The following is a 21,401-nucleotide window of genomic DNA, read 5'->3' as shown; positions in this document are numbered from 1 at the left end:
CAGGCAAGGAGCCCATTCTCAGAAGCTCTCTATCAATTAAACTTGTCATATTTATAGGGGTTCAGAACCTTCTCTTAACAGATGTCTATCCTGCTTCAAAGACTCAAATTCTTGGCTAATTTATTATCTTATGACTTTGTACACCAAACAAGGTTATCCATATTTGAAGCATCTTCTTGAAACATATAATAATAGTTCATTCTTGCTACTTCTTGTCTTAACAAAGGCCATTTTCACACATCTTAACCATTGCGCAAAAGCGTGCAAAACTCACAGACTGACGGCATCTTCATGGCACTATTTCCCATCATGATTCCATTTCGTGGTGTGATTTCTGACGTCATCATGCCATAAAACGAAGTCATGACTGGAAATCGTGTCATTCCGTGAGTTTTGCATGATTTTGCACAATGGTTAAGATATATGAAAATGACCATCGTCTATATAAAATTAGTGATTACAGGTTTCTCATACATCTGAATATCTTTGGACCCTTCTCCAGTAACTCTGTAATATTGCCAGCTTCTATGAAGTTAGACATCCCTGCCATTCTCAGATACTCCCTGCACCTGGGCCTTGGTACATTGTATATATTAATATGAGTTAGACAACTCTTCTAATCTACATATAGCAATACAATTGTCGGCTTCTATTGTTTTATGCCACTCCCCGAGGTTGTTAGAGTCTAGGCCTCTAGACTCCCTTTGTGGCCTGTCCAGTTATGGAGCCAGGCTAGCCCTGTTTATGTGTGCAAAGATAGGGGGGATGTTTATTACCTCTGTTGCCAATTTTGAGGTCCGCCTTCTCTCCTTGTCTGAATAATAAATCAAGGCTTCAACTTGGTGATCTTAGAAGCAGAAAAGGTTTATTATGAGAAGTTCTCACATAATCCTGATGCACACTCTTATTACAGTAGGATGCATAACAATAAGTTGTCAGCATCTTTATTTATACCTTTCCAGCAACACAAAACAATATTGTTTACAGTACAGAGGATCTCATATGGTTCTATAAACAAACAGGTCTTCAAATAATCAAATCAAAGTTACATGATTTCCTCAAATGAATTGATAGGTCATGATGACTAGCATTTAGAAAGGTCACTGTAATAAAAACACTCTGCATGGCACCATTATGTTTTATAACATAACATAGGAAGGAACATGCCCAAGACTGAGACTAAAAATCGTAGACATAAACAATTATAACCTTTGGTGTGTATTGAAAATTACTTGCAGTACTTGCTGTGCTTTTTTGAAGCCTTTTCATTGTTGTTGTTAATTATAGGAACAAGGAAGTTAAACAAAAAGGGTGTAGAAATAATTCATTCACAAGCATTAAGTAATCTAAATCAATGGATTTCAACTGGTATACAGGGGGCTTCCCCAAATTCCCTAACGGTATCTTGAATTACTTTCTTGGTCATATCCAGCAACTATTCCCCTCGTTCTAGCTATATCCATAACACTGTGTATATATAGGTTTGTGTAGAAAGAAAATATAGGAATAAAAATTACATTGACAAAGTAGGATATAGTATCTAGATCTAGGTTATCCAATTAATTTTGCCTATTCCTGTTGCTCTGTTTAACACAATTAAACATCAGTGGGCCATGCTGTGATTTTCTATAGGGGTATCAGCTTGCCCTACAGAGCACTGACACGGTTACGTTACCAGAGTATTTCATGAGGTGGCAGCAGAGGCATGAGAGTTGATAGCACTACCACTTCCTGATGTCCTTCTGTAGGAGGATTGGATTCTATAAATCTCCATACTTCTGTTCGATGATAGAAGCTGATAGTCTCCCAGCATGAGCTGCTGCTACAAGTAAGGCAAGAGCCACAGGAATTTCTGAAAATTCAAATGTAGCTAAGTTACCGGGGCAATTTCTGGAACAAAGATCCATCTCTGCATTTCCTCTAATTCTATAGTTCCACAGAAGCTCAGTTCAACTTCAGTGATAGTAAATGAAGCCTCTCTAGATTTAACTTTGGTATACATCCCCTTGGTAATATTTAGGGCATGTGGCAAAATCACTAAAATGATTTGGCATTTCTGTGTTATAAAAGTTATGGGCATTTTAAATGCTTTGATTTATTCATTGGGAGAAAAAATTATTGGGAGAAACAAATCACCAGGAGCAGGTGGTATACCAATACAGCTATTTCAAGCTACAGAAACTGAGTCCATCAAAATCTTAACAAGAAAATATCAACAAATATGGAAAACAAAACAATGGCCCACAGACTGGAAACACTCAATGTACATTCCACTTATGAAAAAAGGGATGCCAAAGAATGCAGTATTAATTTCTCACACAATCAAAATGATGTTCAAAATTCTACAACAAAGACTCTTACCATATATAGAACAAGAAATGCCAGATATTAAGGCTCAGTTTAGAAAAGGAAGAGGCACTAGAGATCCAGTTGCAAATTTGCAATGACTAAAAGAGCATTCCCGTGAATTTGAAGAAAATTAGCCTGTATTTTATAGATTACAGCAAAGCTTTTGACTATGTGGATCTAGAAATGCTATGGAGGGTGTTAAAAGAAATGGGTGTGCTGCAACATCTGATTGCTTTGATGCACAACGTGTATTCTGAACAAGAGGCTACTGTTAGAACAGAATATGGGGAAACAGAAAGGTTTCCAATTGGAAAGGTGTCAGACAACAATGTATTATCTCCCTATCTGTTCAGCCCATATGCAGAACATATAACGAACGATGGATTAGATTTAAAAGAAGCTAGGGTGAAAACTGATGGAAAGAACATTAACGATGTGAGATATGCAGATGAAGCTACATTACTGGCAGAGAATAGTGAAGATTTGAAATGACTATTGATGAAGGTTAAAGAAGAAAGCGCTAAAACAGGATTACAGCTGCACATCAAGAAGATAAAAGTAATGACTCCTGGGGAATCATACAATTTTAAGGTTGATAATGAAGAAATTGAAATTATTAAAGATTTTTTATTCCTTGGCTCAGTCATCAACTTAAAGGGGCACTGTACCCAAGAAATCAGAAAAAGATTGAGACTTAGAAGGGCAGTCATAAAGGAACTAGAAAAGACCTTAAGGATAAGGATGTGTCACCGGGGGCCAAGATCAAGATAATCCAAACTATGGTATTACCCATTATTATGTATGGATATGAGAGTCGGACACTGAAGAAAGCTGACAGGAAGAGAGCTTATTCATTCGAAATGTGGTGCTGGAAGAGAGTTTTATGGATACTTTGGACAACCAAAAAGACAAATGAGTGGTTTCTAGATCAAATCAAGCCTGAATTCTCCCTAGAAGCTAAAATGATGAGACTAAGGCTATCATACTTTGGTCACATCATGAGAAGACTTGACTCACTGGAAAAGACAATAATGGCTGGGAAAGTAGAAGGCAGTAGGAAAAGAGGAAGACCCAAAATGAGATGGCTTGACTCAGTAAAGGAGGCCACAAGACCTTCAGTTTGCGAAATCTGAGCAGAGATAGGACACATTTGAGGTCTTTCATTCATAAGGCCATCATAAGTTGGAAATGACATGACAGCACATAATACATACACACATTCATTCTGTTTATTTTTTTTCTTCCATAATGGAACTCAGGAAAGCATGCATAAGAATCTCTAGAGGTATCCCATCCAAGCACTGATCAGACCCACATTCAGCAAGATTGTTGAACTTGTGCCTTACAATCATACCCTGGTACCAAACTATGCTTTCTTTATTTTATAAGCTCCATAATAAAAATATATTAAATATTAGAAAGGATTTTTAGATCTGGGAAGGAGTTGTGGTAATAAACTCACAGTCCCTAACCTAAAATCCAAAGGTTGGTGAAAAAGTCATCATCCTGCTCACACAGTGTAAATTGTGCCAAGAAAAGTTTAGCTAAAACTTTTGATTTCAAACAAAGGTGTTTTTCTCCCTTGGTATCCCTAAAATAATCAGTTTCTACTCTACCAAGACCTTTTTGTTATATCTCACCTTGGCTGTGTAATTTTTTTTAATCATCTCAACTTTCTGACCCTTGCCTAAACTCAGTTTCATGTCATAAATCTTGATCACACCTCTCTTCTTTTTCCACCCTGTTCATTGGTTTCCTTTTTCTTACTATATTTGGTAATCTCCTATTTATTACCATCACCTCCTCTCTATTTGTCTGTATTAATTTGTTGACACAATCCTCCTTTTGGCTTTTATTTGTTGTTTTATCTTCTCTCATTTCTTCTTAAGCCATAATTCTCTTTTCTCTGATATCACTTACTTTACAAAAAAGGAACCATCTTTTCTCATTCATGACATTTCTCTTATCCTTTACAATCAGTTTCATTCAGTTTGTTTCAATAGTCTTCCCAGGTCTTTTTCCATTTTCTGTTCCATGCTAATAGTATTACATTTTTAAATGTTTTTAAATCTTGAACTGTACTTAATAGAGTGCTACATAAATAACAGACAATTATGTCCTCAACAAGATGTTGGTTTAGCTATCAGAGTAGAAAGTTTTATTTATTTATTTATTTATTTTTATTTTATCGTATTTGTATTCCGCCTTCCCCGCAAGCAGTCTCAGGGTGGATAACAGCATTAAAAACATTTAAAACATTCCATATAAAACATTTAAAAGCATCATACAAAAATATAACAATAGCACTCTTTTTCTTGATGGCGACAATACAGTTAATAACAAATAGTGCAAAAGTACAGTTGAACATAGCAGCAGCTTAAGAACAGTGGTGGGCAGTTCTCATAGGGAGGGGGGTAGATGTTGTATCTTCCAGCCAACAGAGGCCCAGCCTCAGCCATAAGCCTGGCGGAACAACTCTGTCTTACAGGCCCAGCGGAAAGATAGTAGATCCTGTCAGGCCCTAGTCTCAGTAGATAGAGCTTTCCACCAGGTAGGAACCAGGACTGAGAAAGCTCTGGCTCTAGTCGAGGCCAGGCAGGCCTCCTTGGAGCCAGGGACTGATAATTTCTTTTCTCCCGATCTGAGGGTCCTCTGGGGAATATACAGGGAGAGACAGTCCCTCAGGTACGCTGGCCCCAGTCCACACAGGGCCTTATAGGTCAATATACCAAGACCTTGAACCTGATCCGATACTCCACTGGCGACCAATGCAGCTCACGCAATATTGGTGTAATATGCGCCCTATTTGGTGCTTTCATAATGATACGCGCCGCTGCATTTTGCACCAGCTGTAATCTTTGGGCCAGGCTCAAGGGTAGGCTCGCATAGAGCGAGTTACAGTAATCTAACCTAGAGATGACCGTTGCCTGGATCACTGCAGTTAAGTCACAGGTAGACAGGTAAGGACACAAGATCTGAATCCTCTTGAATTAGGCTTTCTATAGCTTGACACAAATGGATTAATTTTGTTCACAAGTTAATAGTAAATAAATGTGAATGCATCTAATTGTCAATTGATCTTCTACATTTAAAATTTTCAGCGCAATAAATGATTTGAAATGGTATGTGTTCAGTTCATACAAGCAGATACATAAATAAAATCTATGGGAGGAGGTAAATGGGGCATGATTTATCTCCTCTTCCCCCCAGGGTCTATGGAAGACTAAGGTTGATGTATGATGACGTGACAGGTGCAGTCAATGCTCATTACTTGCCATGCTGTTTGTGCCTGGCTAAAAGCTAGTGATTAGAATGGAATAGTTCCCCGCAGATTTATGCGTACACAAAAAGAGATGGGTGATGCAGTTTTTTCACTGCTCTTTCAGGTTACCGACTTTCATGTGGGGCCTGGAATTCTCCCAAAATTACAACTGATCTCCACCCTACAGAGATTGCTTCATCTGAAGAAAATGGTAGCTTCAAAGGGTGGACTCTGCTGATCTTAGACCTTTAGAGCTGTTTATGTTGAAAATGTCCAGGCTAGGATAGAAAGAGCAAGTTCAAATCTAAGCAAGGGCTTGGACATGCCAACACAATATTTTTTATTTCTTTGACTAGCAGACATCATGCCAAATCAAAAACTGAGTTTAGAAACCTCTCCACCACAAAATGAATTTGCCATGTGCCATGTTGAGCCAAGAAATACATCATGTCCTTGAGCATGTAGTTGTGCTGTTTGCATCCCATCCCCAGTGTACTCTGTTCTGTCATGCGAAAAGGATGTAAATATTTCTCATTTTAAACTCTGTATAGTTATAAATGCTATTTTGATATAAATGTAATTATACCAATTTAGGCAGAATTTAGATGTTTAAAACATATAGGAAAGAGATTACTCAGGTTACTATTTACTACTGTTGGATCTCTAAAATGTAGATGAGGTTGCTTCTGTAAAATGTTCTATAAAGCTGTATTTAAAATGAATTGCATTTTTGTACTTTCTGTTTAGAGAGGACGTAGAAAAAGCTAAGTTATCAGGAGACTGGAAAACAGTGTATGAGTTTTATTCAACAACATTTGATTCTTTTCCAGAAGTCAATACTGCATTTAAGGTAAAAAAAAAGCTTATTTTTTAACATTGGCTAGCAATATACATTATTTATAAAAACCAAGGAACAGAAAATAGTAGCTAGATGAATTAAGAATATTCTGTTTGGTAGGTGAGGGATTAACAGTGCAATCCTAAATAGAGTAAGACTGGAATAACTCTTTTTAGAATTGCACTGTAAATCTACTCATCCTTTTCACTTTTATATGTGATTGATGCTATGATGAGTAGTTTAATCAGATAGCTGAAACATGTGATTGATGCTATGATGAGTAGTTTAATCAGATAGCTGAAACAGTTCATTAACAGCTTCTGTCACCTTGGTAGTCTCATGAACTCATGAAACTGCCTTATATTGAATCAGACCATCGGTCCATCAGGATCAGCATTGTCTACTCAGAGTGGCAGCGGTTCTCCAGGATCTCATGTAGAGGTCCTTCACATCACCTACAGCCTGATCCTTTTTTAACTAGAAATGCTGGGGATTGAATCTGGGACCTTCTAGATGAAAAGCAAGGACTCTTCCACTGAGCCACAGTCCCACCACTCCCCATTAATGCTGGCCTCCCACTTTTGTAAGTGTGACTATATCCCTGTCTTGTATCAGACTAAATTTTTGTTTGGCATATCTAAGCAAGGCCTTTCATAAAATGGGAGACTGATATTATGTAATTTAGTAAAATGTTTTTCAATAATAAGAGAAAGCATAAAGATCATACCTAAAGAAGATTATTTGAGGGTAGCAGATGGCTGGTGGAAAGTGCTGTCAATTCATAGCTGACTTATGGTGACCCCCTGCTGGGGTTTTCAAGGCAAGAGATTAACAGAGGTGATTTGCCATTGCCTGCCTCTGCAACCTTGGTCTTTGTTGGAGGTCTCCCTACAACTACTAACCAAGGGCGACCCTGATTAGCTTCCAAGATCTGGCTTGATGGCTGAATAATGCAAAAAATTCAGCAAGGCAATTGGACTGTGTTATTAGATTACCAGTCCTTGTTTTAAAGACATTAAACAGGACAAAATGGCACTCACTCAATAGTTTGTAAGGGTCTGACACTGCTCCAGGAGGTCAATGTGAGACCAAACAGTGGGTCACAACAACTGTGAGAGCCAGTTTGGTGTAGTGGTTAAGAGTGGCAGGACTGGAGAAACAGGTTTGATTCCTCACTTCTCCACTTGAAGACAACTGGGTGACCTTGGGTCAGTCACAGCTTCTCAGAACTCTCTCAGCCCCACCCACCTCACAGGGTGATTGTCGTAAGGATAATAATAACACACATTGTAAACTACTGGGGATTAAGTTGTCCTGAAGGGCAGTATATAAATCGGTATATAATTCAGCAATGGTCAGACCAACAGCTGAGACATCATGCACCTGGGCCCCACCACCACCTCCCTCCCAGGATGCACTCATACACCCCCTCCCCAGAAGATGCAGCCTGCTGTGAAGGAGATGTGGGGCAACTTCCCCCTTACATGGGAAGGAATAGCGGGGGGGGGGGTCCAGCTGGGGTGGTCCCAGAGCATGCTGCAGAGGGTACAAACTCCTTGGTGGATGAGGAGGGGGCTGGAACCCACCCAATGGCATGCTGCTCGCACCAGTGGGGGTCCGGCCATGTCACCAGGGCTGGGTGCCCCAGGCCACCCCTGCTGGTGGGAGAAGGGAGGCTTGTGGCAGGATGGGGGCTTGCAAGCTGCAGCCATAAGCTGCCCAAGCAGCCTCTCAATGCGTGTCTGGCCCTCACATATGACAGCCTGCAGATCCCCCAGGTGGTCTGTAGCTGCCACCACAGATGCAGCCAACCCAGCTATGCATTCATGTCCCTGGGACACAGCCTCCCTCCACCCGTGGTGGGTCTCCAGCTGCTCCCTCTCAATTGCCACCCACATGGTGGAGGATGGGGTATGTACCGAGCAGGATGAGGGCCCTGTGCCCCTGGCATGGGATCAACATCTCCCTCTGGTCCAGAGCCCAGATCACTCAGCTCCTGGTCCTCCTGCCCCGTTGGCTCACTGGACCCCTCACATTCCCCAGCAGAGTTGCCCTGCCCCCTTTGGACAATGTGGCACCTGCCCGCAGCACAGGATCCCTGTAATCACTGGCTCCATGGACCTGCCGAGAGTCTGGGCAGACAGCTGTTCCTGCTGCTGTGGCTCAACATGAAGCGATCATGGCTCAGAGATTTGCCACCACTCCAGTAGTGAATGTGTGTGTTGTTGGCCCCAGGGGGATCAAAATCAGGAGCTCAGGTTGGGTGGCCGTACCCCAGGCATACCACCCAGGCCCTGCTGCTCTCTCCTCACCTCCATCTCCTTCCATGTCCACTTCCCTGGTGCCAGGCTCATCCCCTGCATCAGCCAGCTCCATCTCCACCTGTCTTTCCCCCCTCAGGCTGAGAGTTGGGGAGAACTAAGCACTTGGTCTGCAGCAGGATGCCTCTCTTCCCTCGACAAGAGCCTCGCAACCAGCTCGACTGCTCCTGGAGCTGGTGCTGGCCAGACTGTCCCTGGGCTATCCCACCCCCACCCGCCTCTGCAACCATGTCACCCGTGGGCTCAGAAGCAGCACCCTCGCCAAGCAGTTCACATGCACAAGAGATGCAAGGGCGCTTGTAAGAGGAAGTGAGGTTTATCACCAGGCCCCACCCAGCCAGTGCCTTGGTCTTCGCTCATGCATAACCGTCTCTGCCCTGGGGTGTTCTTGCCCATGAGGGCATGCATACACTTCTATGCCAGCCCAAAGGAGTAACTCTAGCTCTTCAGAGTGGACATTTCCATTCAGGCTGCATGCCCCAGGGCAGACACCCGCTCCGCCACATGTGCCAAAAGGCCTGGCTGGAGGTTAGGTAGCATGGGGGGAGGGATGATTGACAGGGAGGGGGCTCAGCCACCACAGGGGAACAAGCAGATTGGTCAACACAATAGTCACCATCTTCTGCTCCATTGGGCCTGATTGGCAGGGCTGGACAGGAAGGAGGTAACTTTTCTCTTACTGTGGGCACCAATAGGATATACCACCTTTTTTCAAGGCATAACTTACTGTCACTTCTGGGGACGTCCCCATGCCCAAAATGGCTTAGGGAGCAGACTGCCTCATGCCCTGCCCCCTGGCACGCCTGCACAAAGAGCTACACCCCAGTTCTGCCAGCTCCTAGCCATCACTGCTGGGCTCTGGATGGGGACCCAGGCAGAGTGGTGCCAGGCTGCTGCACCATCACAGGAAGGAGTTGCAGCAGCATAAGCCTGAGATGTGCTGGTATAACTCCTAGTCAGCTTCCTGATTACTTTCAGCCTTCCCTCCCTTAGGATTGCACGGTAAGGTTAATAAATTGAACAGTTCTAGAATTTGTATTTGTAATGCAACCTTGGAAATATATGAAACTAGTTAGCTGTTTGATGTATTATTTACATTTGCAGAAATATGTTGATGCCTCATTTGATTCCATTGAAGACTGTGGAGTTGATATTAAATTTGTGAATGCTGTTTATAATGCATTGCTAATTGCGGTAAGTAAAAATTAGATTTTTTTTAAAAAATCTGATTTTTCTATTAAATATTGTGAATATGGAGATACATTCTTGTACAGATCACAGCTGTTTTATAATTAGAACAATGTTGTCTTCTTATACCACTAATTTATTGTTCAAATATCTTCCACGCAAAAATTATATGCTATGAATATATTTGCTACTATGACAGCCTTTTAAATTTAAAGCATTTATTAAGCATTGCTAACAGTTGCATCTTATTAAGGCATGCTAAAGATTATCAACAAAACTGTACTAACTCAGAATAAAGTATTAATACAGCTGAAATCTGGAATGGAAATTCCCAGAAGTTTGGAAAGAAAACCCTCAGTTTGAAAATACCAGGCCCAAACCAACTTATAAAATCTCAGTATTAGTTATAATGGACCTGGTGTCAGCCCTTCACACCTTCAGTATTAGTGGATACTTCATGTGAGCAGCAAAACCTTTCAGGATGCTGTTACACTTTTCTACCAGTCACTGCTGCTAGTCCTCCTCAGTTATCCTAACCGCCACCCCCTTAAAAATGATATATTTTAAGGAGGAGTGGGACCGATGGAAAGTACCGGTGGGGAGTTCCGTAGCTCAGAATGCAACAACAATATGAGCTGGAACAGAACTCTAGAAAAACCCAAACTTTTTTTGATATTTCTCGGGCAATTTCAGCCAATTACAAAATGAGCTGGGAGGAGTTTGCCCATCACTACAGGTAATGTACACATTTATTATTTTGCAGACACATATAGATAAATCATTCATCTTCCAGTCTGAAAGGACAGGCAGGAATCCATTGGTTACTAAATGTCTTGTTTTATTAAAATGAGAAATGAATATAGTATTCCTAAAGGAGAGTAGTTGAGTGTGTTTTATACGGAAAAGTCAAAAGTAAGCAATTCATTCTGGAGTAATTTACCCAAGAGAAGGCAGGAATCACCCACCTTTCACAGCTCTTCAGTTTTCTCTATTAATACCTGTGACTCCCTTACACCATAAGCCTCCCTATACAGGTTTGGGGATTCACAGACAGTTAAGGGCCATCACAATGCACCACCTGCCTAACTTCCATTTATCAGGCAGAAAACCCTAATCTAAATCCACACCAGATATCATGTCCTCTCTCTCCTGTCCCCATAGGCTCAACCAGACAGGCAGCCCTTTCCCTATATTTACTTTCCCTCACCCAGCTACTGCCCAGGGCTATTGCCTGGGCAAACACGAATCAGAACAAAAGAAGACAAATATAAAACTGCAAAAAACCTTCAAGACTTTTTTTCATAGAGCTAGAGCTAGGAGTATTACTTTCTCTATACATTGCCACCATTTAATTAAATTTGGCCCAGTCTCATGTCCAGAGTATTTGAATTTCATGTGTCTGTGCCTGTTATTTTTCCCACAGCCAACCACTTCAAGCTAGCCAAAGTTAAACCAGAAATAAGAATACCTTTTATTTACAACATAGAACACTGGAGTGAATGATTTTAAAACTTATACATTGTGGTTAAATAGAGAATGTTACAATGTATCAGAACAAGTGTCAACAGCCAGCTGTATCTCTGTTGCCTTCTCCAGCAGCTCCAAAAATCTTCTCCCTCAGTAACTGTCTTAACATCTTTTCCAACTGACACTAGCCCAGCATTCCACCAGCTCTCATTGGCTATTTCCCAGGAGAGGTAGAGCTGGAATCATTCCTGTGCATCACAATACCCAACAAATTTGACCACTACTTATCAGCCCAAATTATCCTCTCAGGTTGGTAGGTCATAATGCTACAATGACAGTGGATTGTATTGTTATGAACTCTGTGATTTTTTGGGGAGCCTCTTTTCTCCTTGCTCCTTTTTTGCCTCTGTTCCTTGGTTCATTATCATTTCTTACTTTGTTTTCAGTCTGTTCAGGTTCCTCTTTCTGAGATCATTGCATTCTTCCATCACAGTCACTTCAGCTCTCAGACTCCCTGTATCTTTTTTTTTAATATTTTTTTTTATTTTTTAATTACTAAACTCGAAAACTACAAAAAGGGGAAAAGGGGAACAGGGGGAGAGGGAAGAAACAACATATAAAAAACACACACTACAACTACAAGTTTTGCATTCCCTTCATAATACAATTATTTAAAATTAAACTTTCTAATATGCTATTAGATTGGTAGATCTCATAAAATACGAACTACAGTCAGGATCAGGTCTTCTTTCCCCCCCTGCGTCTCGGTCGCAGCTCTCTCTGAACAGCTACAATAGCTGTGCTCACTCCGTCCTCCCCACTCCCTCCTTCAGATTCTGGATCTTCTCCTTGCTGGAACTCTTGATGATTAAACACAAAGTCCCTCAGCTGTGCTTCCAATGTTATTTTGTAGGCTTGATCTTTATAACTGAACCAGATGCCTGGTTCATTTGTATTTTATTTCACGCTTCCTCAGAAGAGTTGCAAGCCTTTTGTATTTGAATCTTCTTTTCCGAGCTAAAAATGGAACGTCCTTCAATATCTTAACCTTGTTACCCAGAAAGTCCAAGTCCACATTATACGAATTATATAAAATGGTATCCCGAGTCTTCTTAGATGAAAAGTCAATAATAATCTCACGAGGAAGCTGACGCTTCGTTGCATATTTTGAAGATGTCCGACGGACTTCCAGAATATCGCTTTTTAACTCTTCTTTAGTTGCCTTTGCGGATGACGCCAAAAGTTCCGACACCAAGTCCTTTAAATTTTCACTTTCCTCCTCCTTCACATTCTGAAGACGCAATACCGTCTGAGCACGCTCCACTTGTAGCCCTATCAGTTGATTCTCCAAAAGCTTTACTTCTAAATTTGTAGTTTTCATGAGTGCTGCGTTTTCCCAAGCAGATTGCTCTGCCCCAGACACTACGTCTTTAATGGTTTTCACTTTGTTCTTAATTGTGTCAACCCTTTGACCGATTTCATTTAGCTTATCAACAAAGGGCTTCATAGCTTCAACTACCGACCGTTTAACCACCTCTTCAAGAGACTCTCCTTTCCCCTGCAATGCAGCCGAAACAGATTTGCCCACGGCCGGACTCTGCTTTTTCGTCGCCATCTTAGGGGGGGGGAGTACGCCAACTAAGTTTCAAAACTCAATGAAGGGGAAGATATCCGAGCCTTCTTAGCTTCAACTCCCACCAATCCTTCGCATACGCTTGGAAGAATAGAAGGGATTCGCTTACTTACAGGTTTTCACCTTAAATCTGCTTGTTGCCGTTCTCCATGGCCCGGCAGCACGCGATGTGCTGCGCAAGTCTGCCGGCCTCCGTTGGAGCAAATGGGCAATTTACCCCCTGCATCGACTTCAGGGGGCTCTTCCCGCAGCACTCTGGACCCTGACTCCCTCACTGGGAGTCCTGGGGGTTAACCCTCACAGGTCAACCACCCGGTCAGGCTGCTCGGGCGCTTCCTCCCGGACCTGCGGAGAGGAGTGTCCGACATGGCTGGGAAAATGAAACCGAATCAGACTCCCTATATCTTAATGCCTTGATATACTGGAACTTCTATCCAAACCATCAGCCTCCTCCATAAAGCCCCTTCTGTCCCTAGCACCTGCAGAGAGTTAGAACTGTTTCTGCCCAAACTCTTGTCTGTCTTAGAGCCGATCTACAAGAGACAAATTACATGAGAAGGAGCACATGAAGGGAGTCACAATATTAGCCAGGAAACTGAGTTTGCTTCCCAAAGGCTCGGTCAGTTTCACTTTCCTTTTTAAGAGGGAATAATAACTTGCTCCAACATGTGCGTTTATAACAGAGATTTAGCAAAGGATGCATCTGCATACAAAGGATAGATAACTGGCTGTACAATCCCAAGTCTTGGTCTGCCACCATTGTGTGGCCGCCCATAGATTTCCTGCACCGCTCAGTCTCTCCCAAAGAACTTGCGCAGGTGTACTATGCTGGTGTGGCAAGCCCCATCAGGTGAAGCCAGGAGAAAACACTCCATGGTTTCCCTAGCAACCCCACCAGTCTCCATCAGTTGCAGGGCAGCAGCAGTTGACAGCATGGTAAGTGGCAGGGAAAGGTGTAGCCACTCTGAGGCTGCAATTGCCATTGCCGGCTGCTAATGCTACTCACCTGCCTTGCAGAGTGCAGGTGCGCAGGGCAATGAGACCCCTACGAATGGGCCTACCAGACCCCAAAAAAGGCACCTGCCTCAAGAGGAGCCCTGCTCCACCAGGGGAGGGATTACACTGGAGGTACAGGCATGGCACCCACCCATCCGCCCTCCCCAGGGCCAGGCTGGCATCTGAAGCACCATTCATTCACAAACCTCCTCCCCTCCCCCTGCAGCCACCACTCAAAGAAACGGGCACCCCTCTCCCAGAAAAGTAAAACAAGAAAAGCAGTAGGACTTGTCTAGGGTCTAACCCACAGCCCACAGCCCTTGGCTCACAAGATCAGCCCCTCAAGTCTCAGAGCCTGGAGAGGTGGCTCCTTGGAGACAAGAAGGGGGGAGGCACTGAAGCGAACGACAAGAATGCCTATTGGAAACAATAGGAAAGGACTGAATGTCTATTGGATATGGCGGGGGGGGCACAAATGCCCATTGATGTGCATTGGCCCCATTGGAATACATTACTGCATTGAAAAAATGCAAAGGAAATATGGGGTAGACCTCGAGAGTAATGCCCTGGGGATGGAATGGCAGTCCTCAGAATGGGATGATGGCCCCTGGGACCAGAGAAACTGCTCCAGGAGCTACCATCTCATCCCCAGAGCAAGATTTCCAAAGTCCATCCCACGTTTCCCTCACATCTTTTCAATGCAGTAATGTATTTCAAGGGAGCCAATGCAAGTCAATGAGCATTCATGCCCCATCATATTTGTTAAAGGAGTTTTTAGACCTCTTTCTATAAAATCTTGTTGTGAGCATACATCCCAGCTAAAAGCACAAATATTACAATAGGCTTGCTCTAGTTCTTCCTGCTGTAATATCCTGCAGGTCATCTAGGTCTCGGGTAGAGGCGTGGTATCAGCACATAGAAGAATAGATGCCTGAGGAGAAAGCTCCAACCCTCCTCAGGAGCTTTAAGGGTATACCTAAAACCCTTAAAACAAGAGCTATGCTTCCTTTGAAGCAACTAAAAAATGGGCAAACACGAATCAGAACAAAAGAAGACAAATATAAAACTGCAAAAAACCTTCAAGACTTTTTTCATAGCCCTCAGAGCAAAGACGAAAGCAGCATGGAGTAAATGGTGGCCAAGGGAAGCCCGGTAAGTCAACTGGGGACTTCCCCTCCTGACCCAACACTAACTACATTACTGTCATCAATGGAAAACAGCATTTTAGAAAGAATGACCCTGCTAATTAAACCCCTAGCAGATCAGCCCAAGGAGCGTAACATTTCAGTAAACAAAGCTTCTCAAAAAGCTGAGTGTGCCCTAGAGCTAGGAGTAACACTCCAAGAGCTTCAAAGGGAAATCAGCTGTATGCAGGAGAAAATACTTAATCTAGATCTTTTATCTCAGCAAGCTCATTTAAAATTCAGAGGTATTGATGAGCATTCAACATCCTCAGTAGATCTTCATTCTTAGCAAATTGGTTGGCAAATGTTATGAGCTTAGAAGAAGGTCTTGCACTCATAATAGTTAAAGCTTATCAAAGTGGGTCACAAAACAATTTGAAAAAGAAAAAAACACCAAGAGATATCTTAGTAATCATACCAGATTGGAGAACAAGAAAGAAAATACTAGACACTGCTAAAACTCAATCTGCACTTCCCTTCAATGGAACACCAATCTCAGTCTTCATAGACCTACCAAGTGAAATATTAAACAAAAGAAAAGTATTTAAAACAATAACAGAAACATTACAACAAGCCCACATCTCTTACAAATGGACAAACCACACCAACCTGCAATTCAAGTACAAAGACAGACAATATTTCATCTCGATTATGACCCAGGCATATTATTATTACAGGATCTGAACATCTCCATCCCAATGGAACTTGAGAAATCATCTCAAAAAAGCAAGATGGAACACTCATCTACCTCACACAAAGGGAGAAAGATCCCTGTTAGGCATAATACATAAAAAGTTACAAAAAACCAATGCAAATGAAATAAGAGGATTTATAGCTAATTATATACAGATATTGTTGGAATTCATATTGGGATTTGGGGGGAAGGAAGGGGAAGGAAATCCCTCAAAAAGCTCTCCAAGAAATAATACTGTTGCTGTCCGGTATATTTACCAATATTCTGAGTGGAATTATTCCCCTCAGGTTATAGAGGGATGTATATTTTGGTTTGTGTTAGAAATTAAGCATTTAAATTTAATATCTCACTAATCTCTCTTTTATTAAATTAGATTAAGCAGTAGACATCCAAATGTTCACTACAACTTAGAGAAAGAAACTAATATAGGCTTTTAGATTTGAAGGGTTTTTTATGTTAAAACAACAAGTAAAAGGCATTTAGGATTATCCTGTGTGAGAGTTCGAGTATTTAAGGGAGGGAAAGAGGTGGGAGGGACAACCTATTCCATTAAACAGAGCATAGCTACACAGAGCATAGCTACACCAAGATGGATGATTTCTTTATCTCCAAAGACAATATTCTGTCTGAGATTCCAACCTCAAACTGTTTTGCCCTATTGGCTGAGCAGGTGCTAGAGGACAATATTGTTGAACAACATAGAGAAGGGGAAATAGAAGAGGGAGGAGTTTCTACTACAAGGTTACAAGAAAGAGACTATCAAGTTAAAGAAAGCGCTGCTGCTGATACTTTAAAAGAACTTTCCTTCTTGACTGCTAAAACGGTCAGTGTTATACTAGATAAAATTGACTGTTTAAATACCAAGATAGATAAATTGTTCCATCTCCTTACAAACAATAATAATAACAACTGGGGTGATCCAAGGCATAACAATAAGTGTGAATAGCTACACAAAGTGGGAAAGGGCAACTGAAGTTAAAAAATATATTTATTTTGATAAACTCGTTGATATATAGATAAGTCTAATGTTACTGAACTTAACAAGAAAATTGTAGCATCGCTACTTGAAAGTTCTATATTGTTATTTGTAGTTTAAATGTATTTGTAAACAGGGTAGAGTGGGGGGGAAATTAAATAAAACTAATATAAAAATATACAATCAAATTAAATTTAATATTTAAAATAAAAAGTAATAAAATTATTTATATATATAACTCAGGCTAAAAAAGAATAAATACACACACACATTTATATACATATTGGTTTTGTAACTTTTAGTTACGATACTATTCTTACTATACACTCTGTATGTAATTATTGTTATTTTTTATTTTCACTCCACTACCAATTGACATGAAGCTAACAAAAACTTTTCTTTAATATTGTTGATCTTGCACCTAACCAACACTTCTTTCGTAAAGAAGCTACTACAGGTAAAACTTCAGAATGTACTAAAAAATGAACATCATCTCTCTCAATGTTCAAGGACTTAACAACCCAATTAAAAAAAAAGAATACTAGCTAACCTTACCAAACGGAAACCTGAAATAACACTACTTCAAGAAACTCATATCCACTCCACCAATAACTTCAAACTAAAAGCTAATTGAATCCAAAAGCAATATCATGCCAAAGGCTCAACAAAATCTGGGGGAGTCTTGATCTTGATCTCCAAAAACATAAGATTTCAACACAAGACAACTTTGATGGACTCCCAAGGACTCACAACAATGAAAGAGACACAATACATATTCAAGAATCAACTTTATCCTTATCTCAAAGTCTCTAACAAATAAGGTGAAAGCTTCGGATATAGGACAGACCACGAATGGATAAACTGTATACTAGAATTAGGAATAAAGGACATCAAAGAAAGAAAATGGACCCTAAATAAATCACTCTTATATGATACAAATAATACCAAAGAAATAGAACAACCTATCAAGAAATATCTCAAAGAAAGCACAACAAAGGAGACCCCACAACATATAATATGGGATGCTCTAAAAGTGGTGTTAAAAGGGCACCTAATCTCAATGTCCTCATTTCGGAACAAGAACAAAGTGGCACAAAAACAAGAAATAATGGACCAAATAAAACACTTAGAACAACTACACAAAGCAAGAGGACGGGAAAAGAAAGCTTTGTTTCAGTAGTTCCAAATCAGCTCAGCAATGCTGGGACCAGAAATTCTGAATCATTCCAAATGAGGCCTGACTCAAGTAAAAAACCTGAAGTGCACACTCCTACTCAAGATGACAAAAGGTTTCACCAAAGTCTCCTTAACCAAGCAAATAAAGTTCAACACAGTATAGCACAGCACTTTACCTCTCAAAAAGCTCTCAAAGACACTAAAATCACAAATCACAAAAAATTCTTATTGTAAATGTTAGAATTGATGTTGAAAAAAAGTTATATGTGTTATATGTGTTATATATGTTGTTTAAAAAATGAAAAATGTAGGTCTTGGGTAGGCGAGAAGGGTCACTGAGCAAAGTATAAACATCTGCTGGTTATGATTAAGATTTAACCTTGAATGAGCTTCTTCCGAGAAGTATAACAAAAATATGGCTTCAGCATTTCAAATGTTTGTGTAATTTATTTGTTACTCAAGCTTGTCAGATGCCATGCATTCTGGGCAATGCATAATTTTGCATCTGAAAGTGTGTTTATATTAACCTTTTTGATCTTTTATTCTGTAAACCAATGGCAATTATTCTGTAAACAGCTAGCACTAAGGCTATATAAGATCCCCTGATGTAACAGGTCTTTATGCATATAATCCAGAGAGAGAGGAAATATGCATCTGGATTATTTATAAACAATAAAGAACACATTTTCTTTATAGATCACTGATTTGGTGTCTTAATTCTGTGTGAGGTTATTGACTGAAGGGGGAGGGCAGGTTGAATTGGCATGCCGAGTACTATAAAATAAATCCCTTTTCAATATCCAATGGGTTTCCTAGTCTCTCCTGTTGATTCCAATGGGCATTCTTGTCTTTCATTTCAGAACCTCCCAAAGCTGGGAGGGAATTCCCCCACCCCTGCAGCTGTGATGTCCTTAGGAGCTATTTGGGGCCAAACAGAGAGTATTACTCTGATAAGCATGGCTCAGTGTGAAGATGGTGAGTTGGCTAGTAGGGTTGGGGAGAGGCAGGCTCAAGCTCCGGGTCTGGTTCCCTGCCCCCGTGAACAGCTAAAGGGAGAATGGCCTGGACTTATGGAGATGGATCCCCCCAGAGATCCCAGGACATCGCTCCACATTCCACCCCCACATCCCAGCATCAAACACCCCCCACATGCACCAGTATTTTGCCTGGCTTATCAGACACCAGCAGCGGCAGTACTGGTGGAGAATCTTCCATGGTGCCCCATCACTACCAGACACATATAGGCAACACTCAAAGTCCCACCCTGCTGCCTACAGTGTATTTGTGGGAAAGAAAAGGAAGAGGTTGATGCCGGAGGTTATGTAGGGTGGACGGGGAAATGATTGAGCTCCAGGGAGGGAACTTGGCCACCATGGAGGGGGAGGCAGGAGAAATTATCACCGTGGTAGTTGGCATCTTATGTTCTACTGGGCCATTTGGGCAGAACCAGGCTCTGGGTGACTTTTCCCTTACAATGGGTTGCTATGGACTACGCCACCTTTTTTGAGGTGTAACTTTCCACTGCTGCTGGGGAAGTTCTCATACCCAAAACAGCTTAGGGAGCCAACTAGCTCCTGCCCTGCCCCCCAGCTTGGCTCAAGGATTTGCTCCACAGGACTGCCCGTGCCTGGCTGCTGCAGCCACATACAGGCAGGGAACCCATGCACAGTGGCGCCAAAGGGGAATGGCAACATAATGGGGTTTACAATGGTATAGCGGGCAAATGCACCATCGTGGGGGCTCATTGGCTTCCTGAACACTTTCTCCCCCCCCTCCTTAGAATTGAGCTGTTAATGCCAGTTTCACTCACTGCAGCTTTATGTATACTTTTACACACATACTTAGCTTGTTTGTACAGCTTTTCTCTTTCATCTGCCTTTGGAAGTCTGAACTTAACATCATCCAAGGTATTTCCTTGTCAATGGTTCTCTAACCTACATTAGCACAAGAGTTTCTCTGTGTAATTTAGCTAACTTCCCTTTTATAAAGTCATGACTATTCTGATGGAATGGTTCCTATCAGTCTTTTCTTGCCAGAGCAATTATGCTCATTTCCCTACAAGCTGTCAAGGTGAAAATAGGACACAGATATAGGGCTTGTGGGGGAGGGGGGGCGAGAGAGCAAAAGGCGTACTGTTAACTCTTTCTTTGCTAATCATTCTCCCTCTCCAAATGACTCACTTTTACAGCCTCAGCCACATCTACAGTGTGAGGATAATTATTCTGGTCTATGGTACAAGTCTGTCATAAGAACTACAAGATAATGCGTGTGAAGTATTTTGAACAGTGAAAGCATAGTATAAATGATAAACTGTTATTCAGTAACACTATTACATGTATTTGCCTGAAATGTATAGTTTAAATCTTAGCCTACCCATCGATTATTGCCTTTGTTACAGTTGGGAATACGTGCACGGACTCAGTCGAATGCCATCCCTTCACTATGGCAAATATGAGACTTTAGGAATTATGCAAGCCTGTGCACTTGCATTGCCCCACTAAGCATTGGGTGGACATTGTCATAGGATTTGCATCACTGATATCCCAGTAAAACCATGGGAGGGGAGAGTGAAATGCAGAGCAGCGAAAGAGACCTTGATGACTTTCATATTGGAAAAATAAAGAATTCAAAATATAGGATATATCCTATCCAGGTTTTGGGGGGGGGTGTTAAGTAATAATTCAATGAACATATATAAAAATGAATAGCAACAGTAGATTTAAAAGTTTCCTCAAAATTTGAATTATATTCTCTTGTTTTTGTTTTGTTTTGTTTTGGTATTCTGCGATGATAACAGTGTGAGTTGTGCTTTATTCCCAGGCCTTTTGATAAGAACACTTTCTGAGTGATGATCTAGCCACATGGTCATAACGATAAATGTAGAAATGGCTCCTTTGATAAAATGCTAGTTATAGTGTTTTTTCCTCTCTTCTCATTTGTTCTAGCCTCAAGATATTCAGAAGTGTGTCCTAAAGGGAACAATTAATGGTTTATTACAGGAATGGAAAGGGTAATTATAACAACCCAATACATGTTTCTAGCATGCAAGTCATTTATATTTTCTGCTGAAATGGAAATTTGAAAATCTTATTATAACAGAACAAATTATACAGAGAACCTCACTGCTTGTTCTACATATCCACAAGAGCTTTAGTCTTTTGTTTCTCAAACAGCCAGCCCTATTATTTTTGTTCTCTCTCTCTCTCTCTCTCCCCTACAATAATATATTTCTCTTAAAATTATAAACAGTTATAACTAGCTGAAAATTATTAAATGTATAAAGGACTAGCATAATATTTTTTGTACGTGCACACACC

At 41.1% G+C, this 21,401-nt stretch overlaps 1 protein-coding gene across 1 annotated transcript in view; it reads left to right on the top strand.

The window, feature by feature from the left end:
- Window positions 1-21,401, top strand: part of HECTD2 (HECT domain E3 ubiquitin protein ligase 2) — a 70,063-nt gene that overhangs the window by 17,759 nt on the left and 30,903 nt on the right. Inside the window, exons 4-6 of the mRNA XM_054982977.1 lie at window positions 6,359-6,461; window positions 9,875-9,964; window positions 21,030-21,094. Coding sequence (XP_054838952.1) covers window positions 6,359-6,461; window positions 9,875-9,964; window positions 21,030-21,094 — 258 coding nt within the window. The remainder of the gene's footprint in view (window positions 1-6,358; window positions 6,462-9,874; window positions 9,965-21,029; window positions 21,095-21,401) is intronic.

The sequence above is a fragment of the Eublepharis macularius genome, chromosome 6 (genome assembly GCF_028583425.1).
Source record: "Eublepharis macularius isolate TG4126 chromosome 6, MPM_Emac_v1.0, whole genome shotgun sequence".
NCBI classification, from domain to species: Eukaryota; Metazoa; Chordata; class Lepidosauria; order Squamata; family Eublepharidae; genus Eublepharis; species Eublepharis macularius.
Note: the sequence above shows the minus strand (reverse complement) of the source record. Positions and strands in the feature narration are given on the sequence as shown.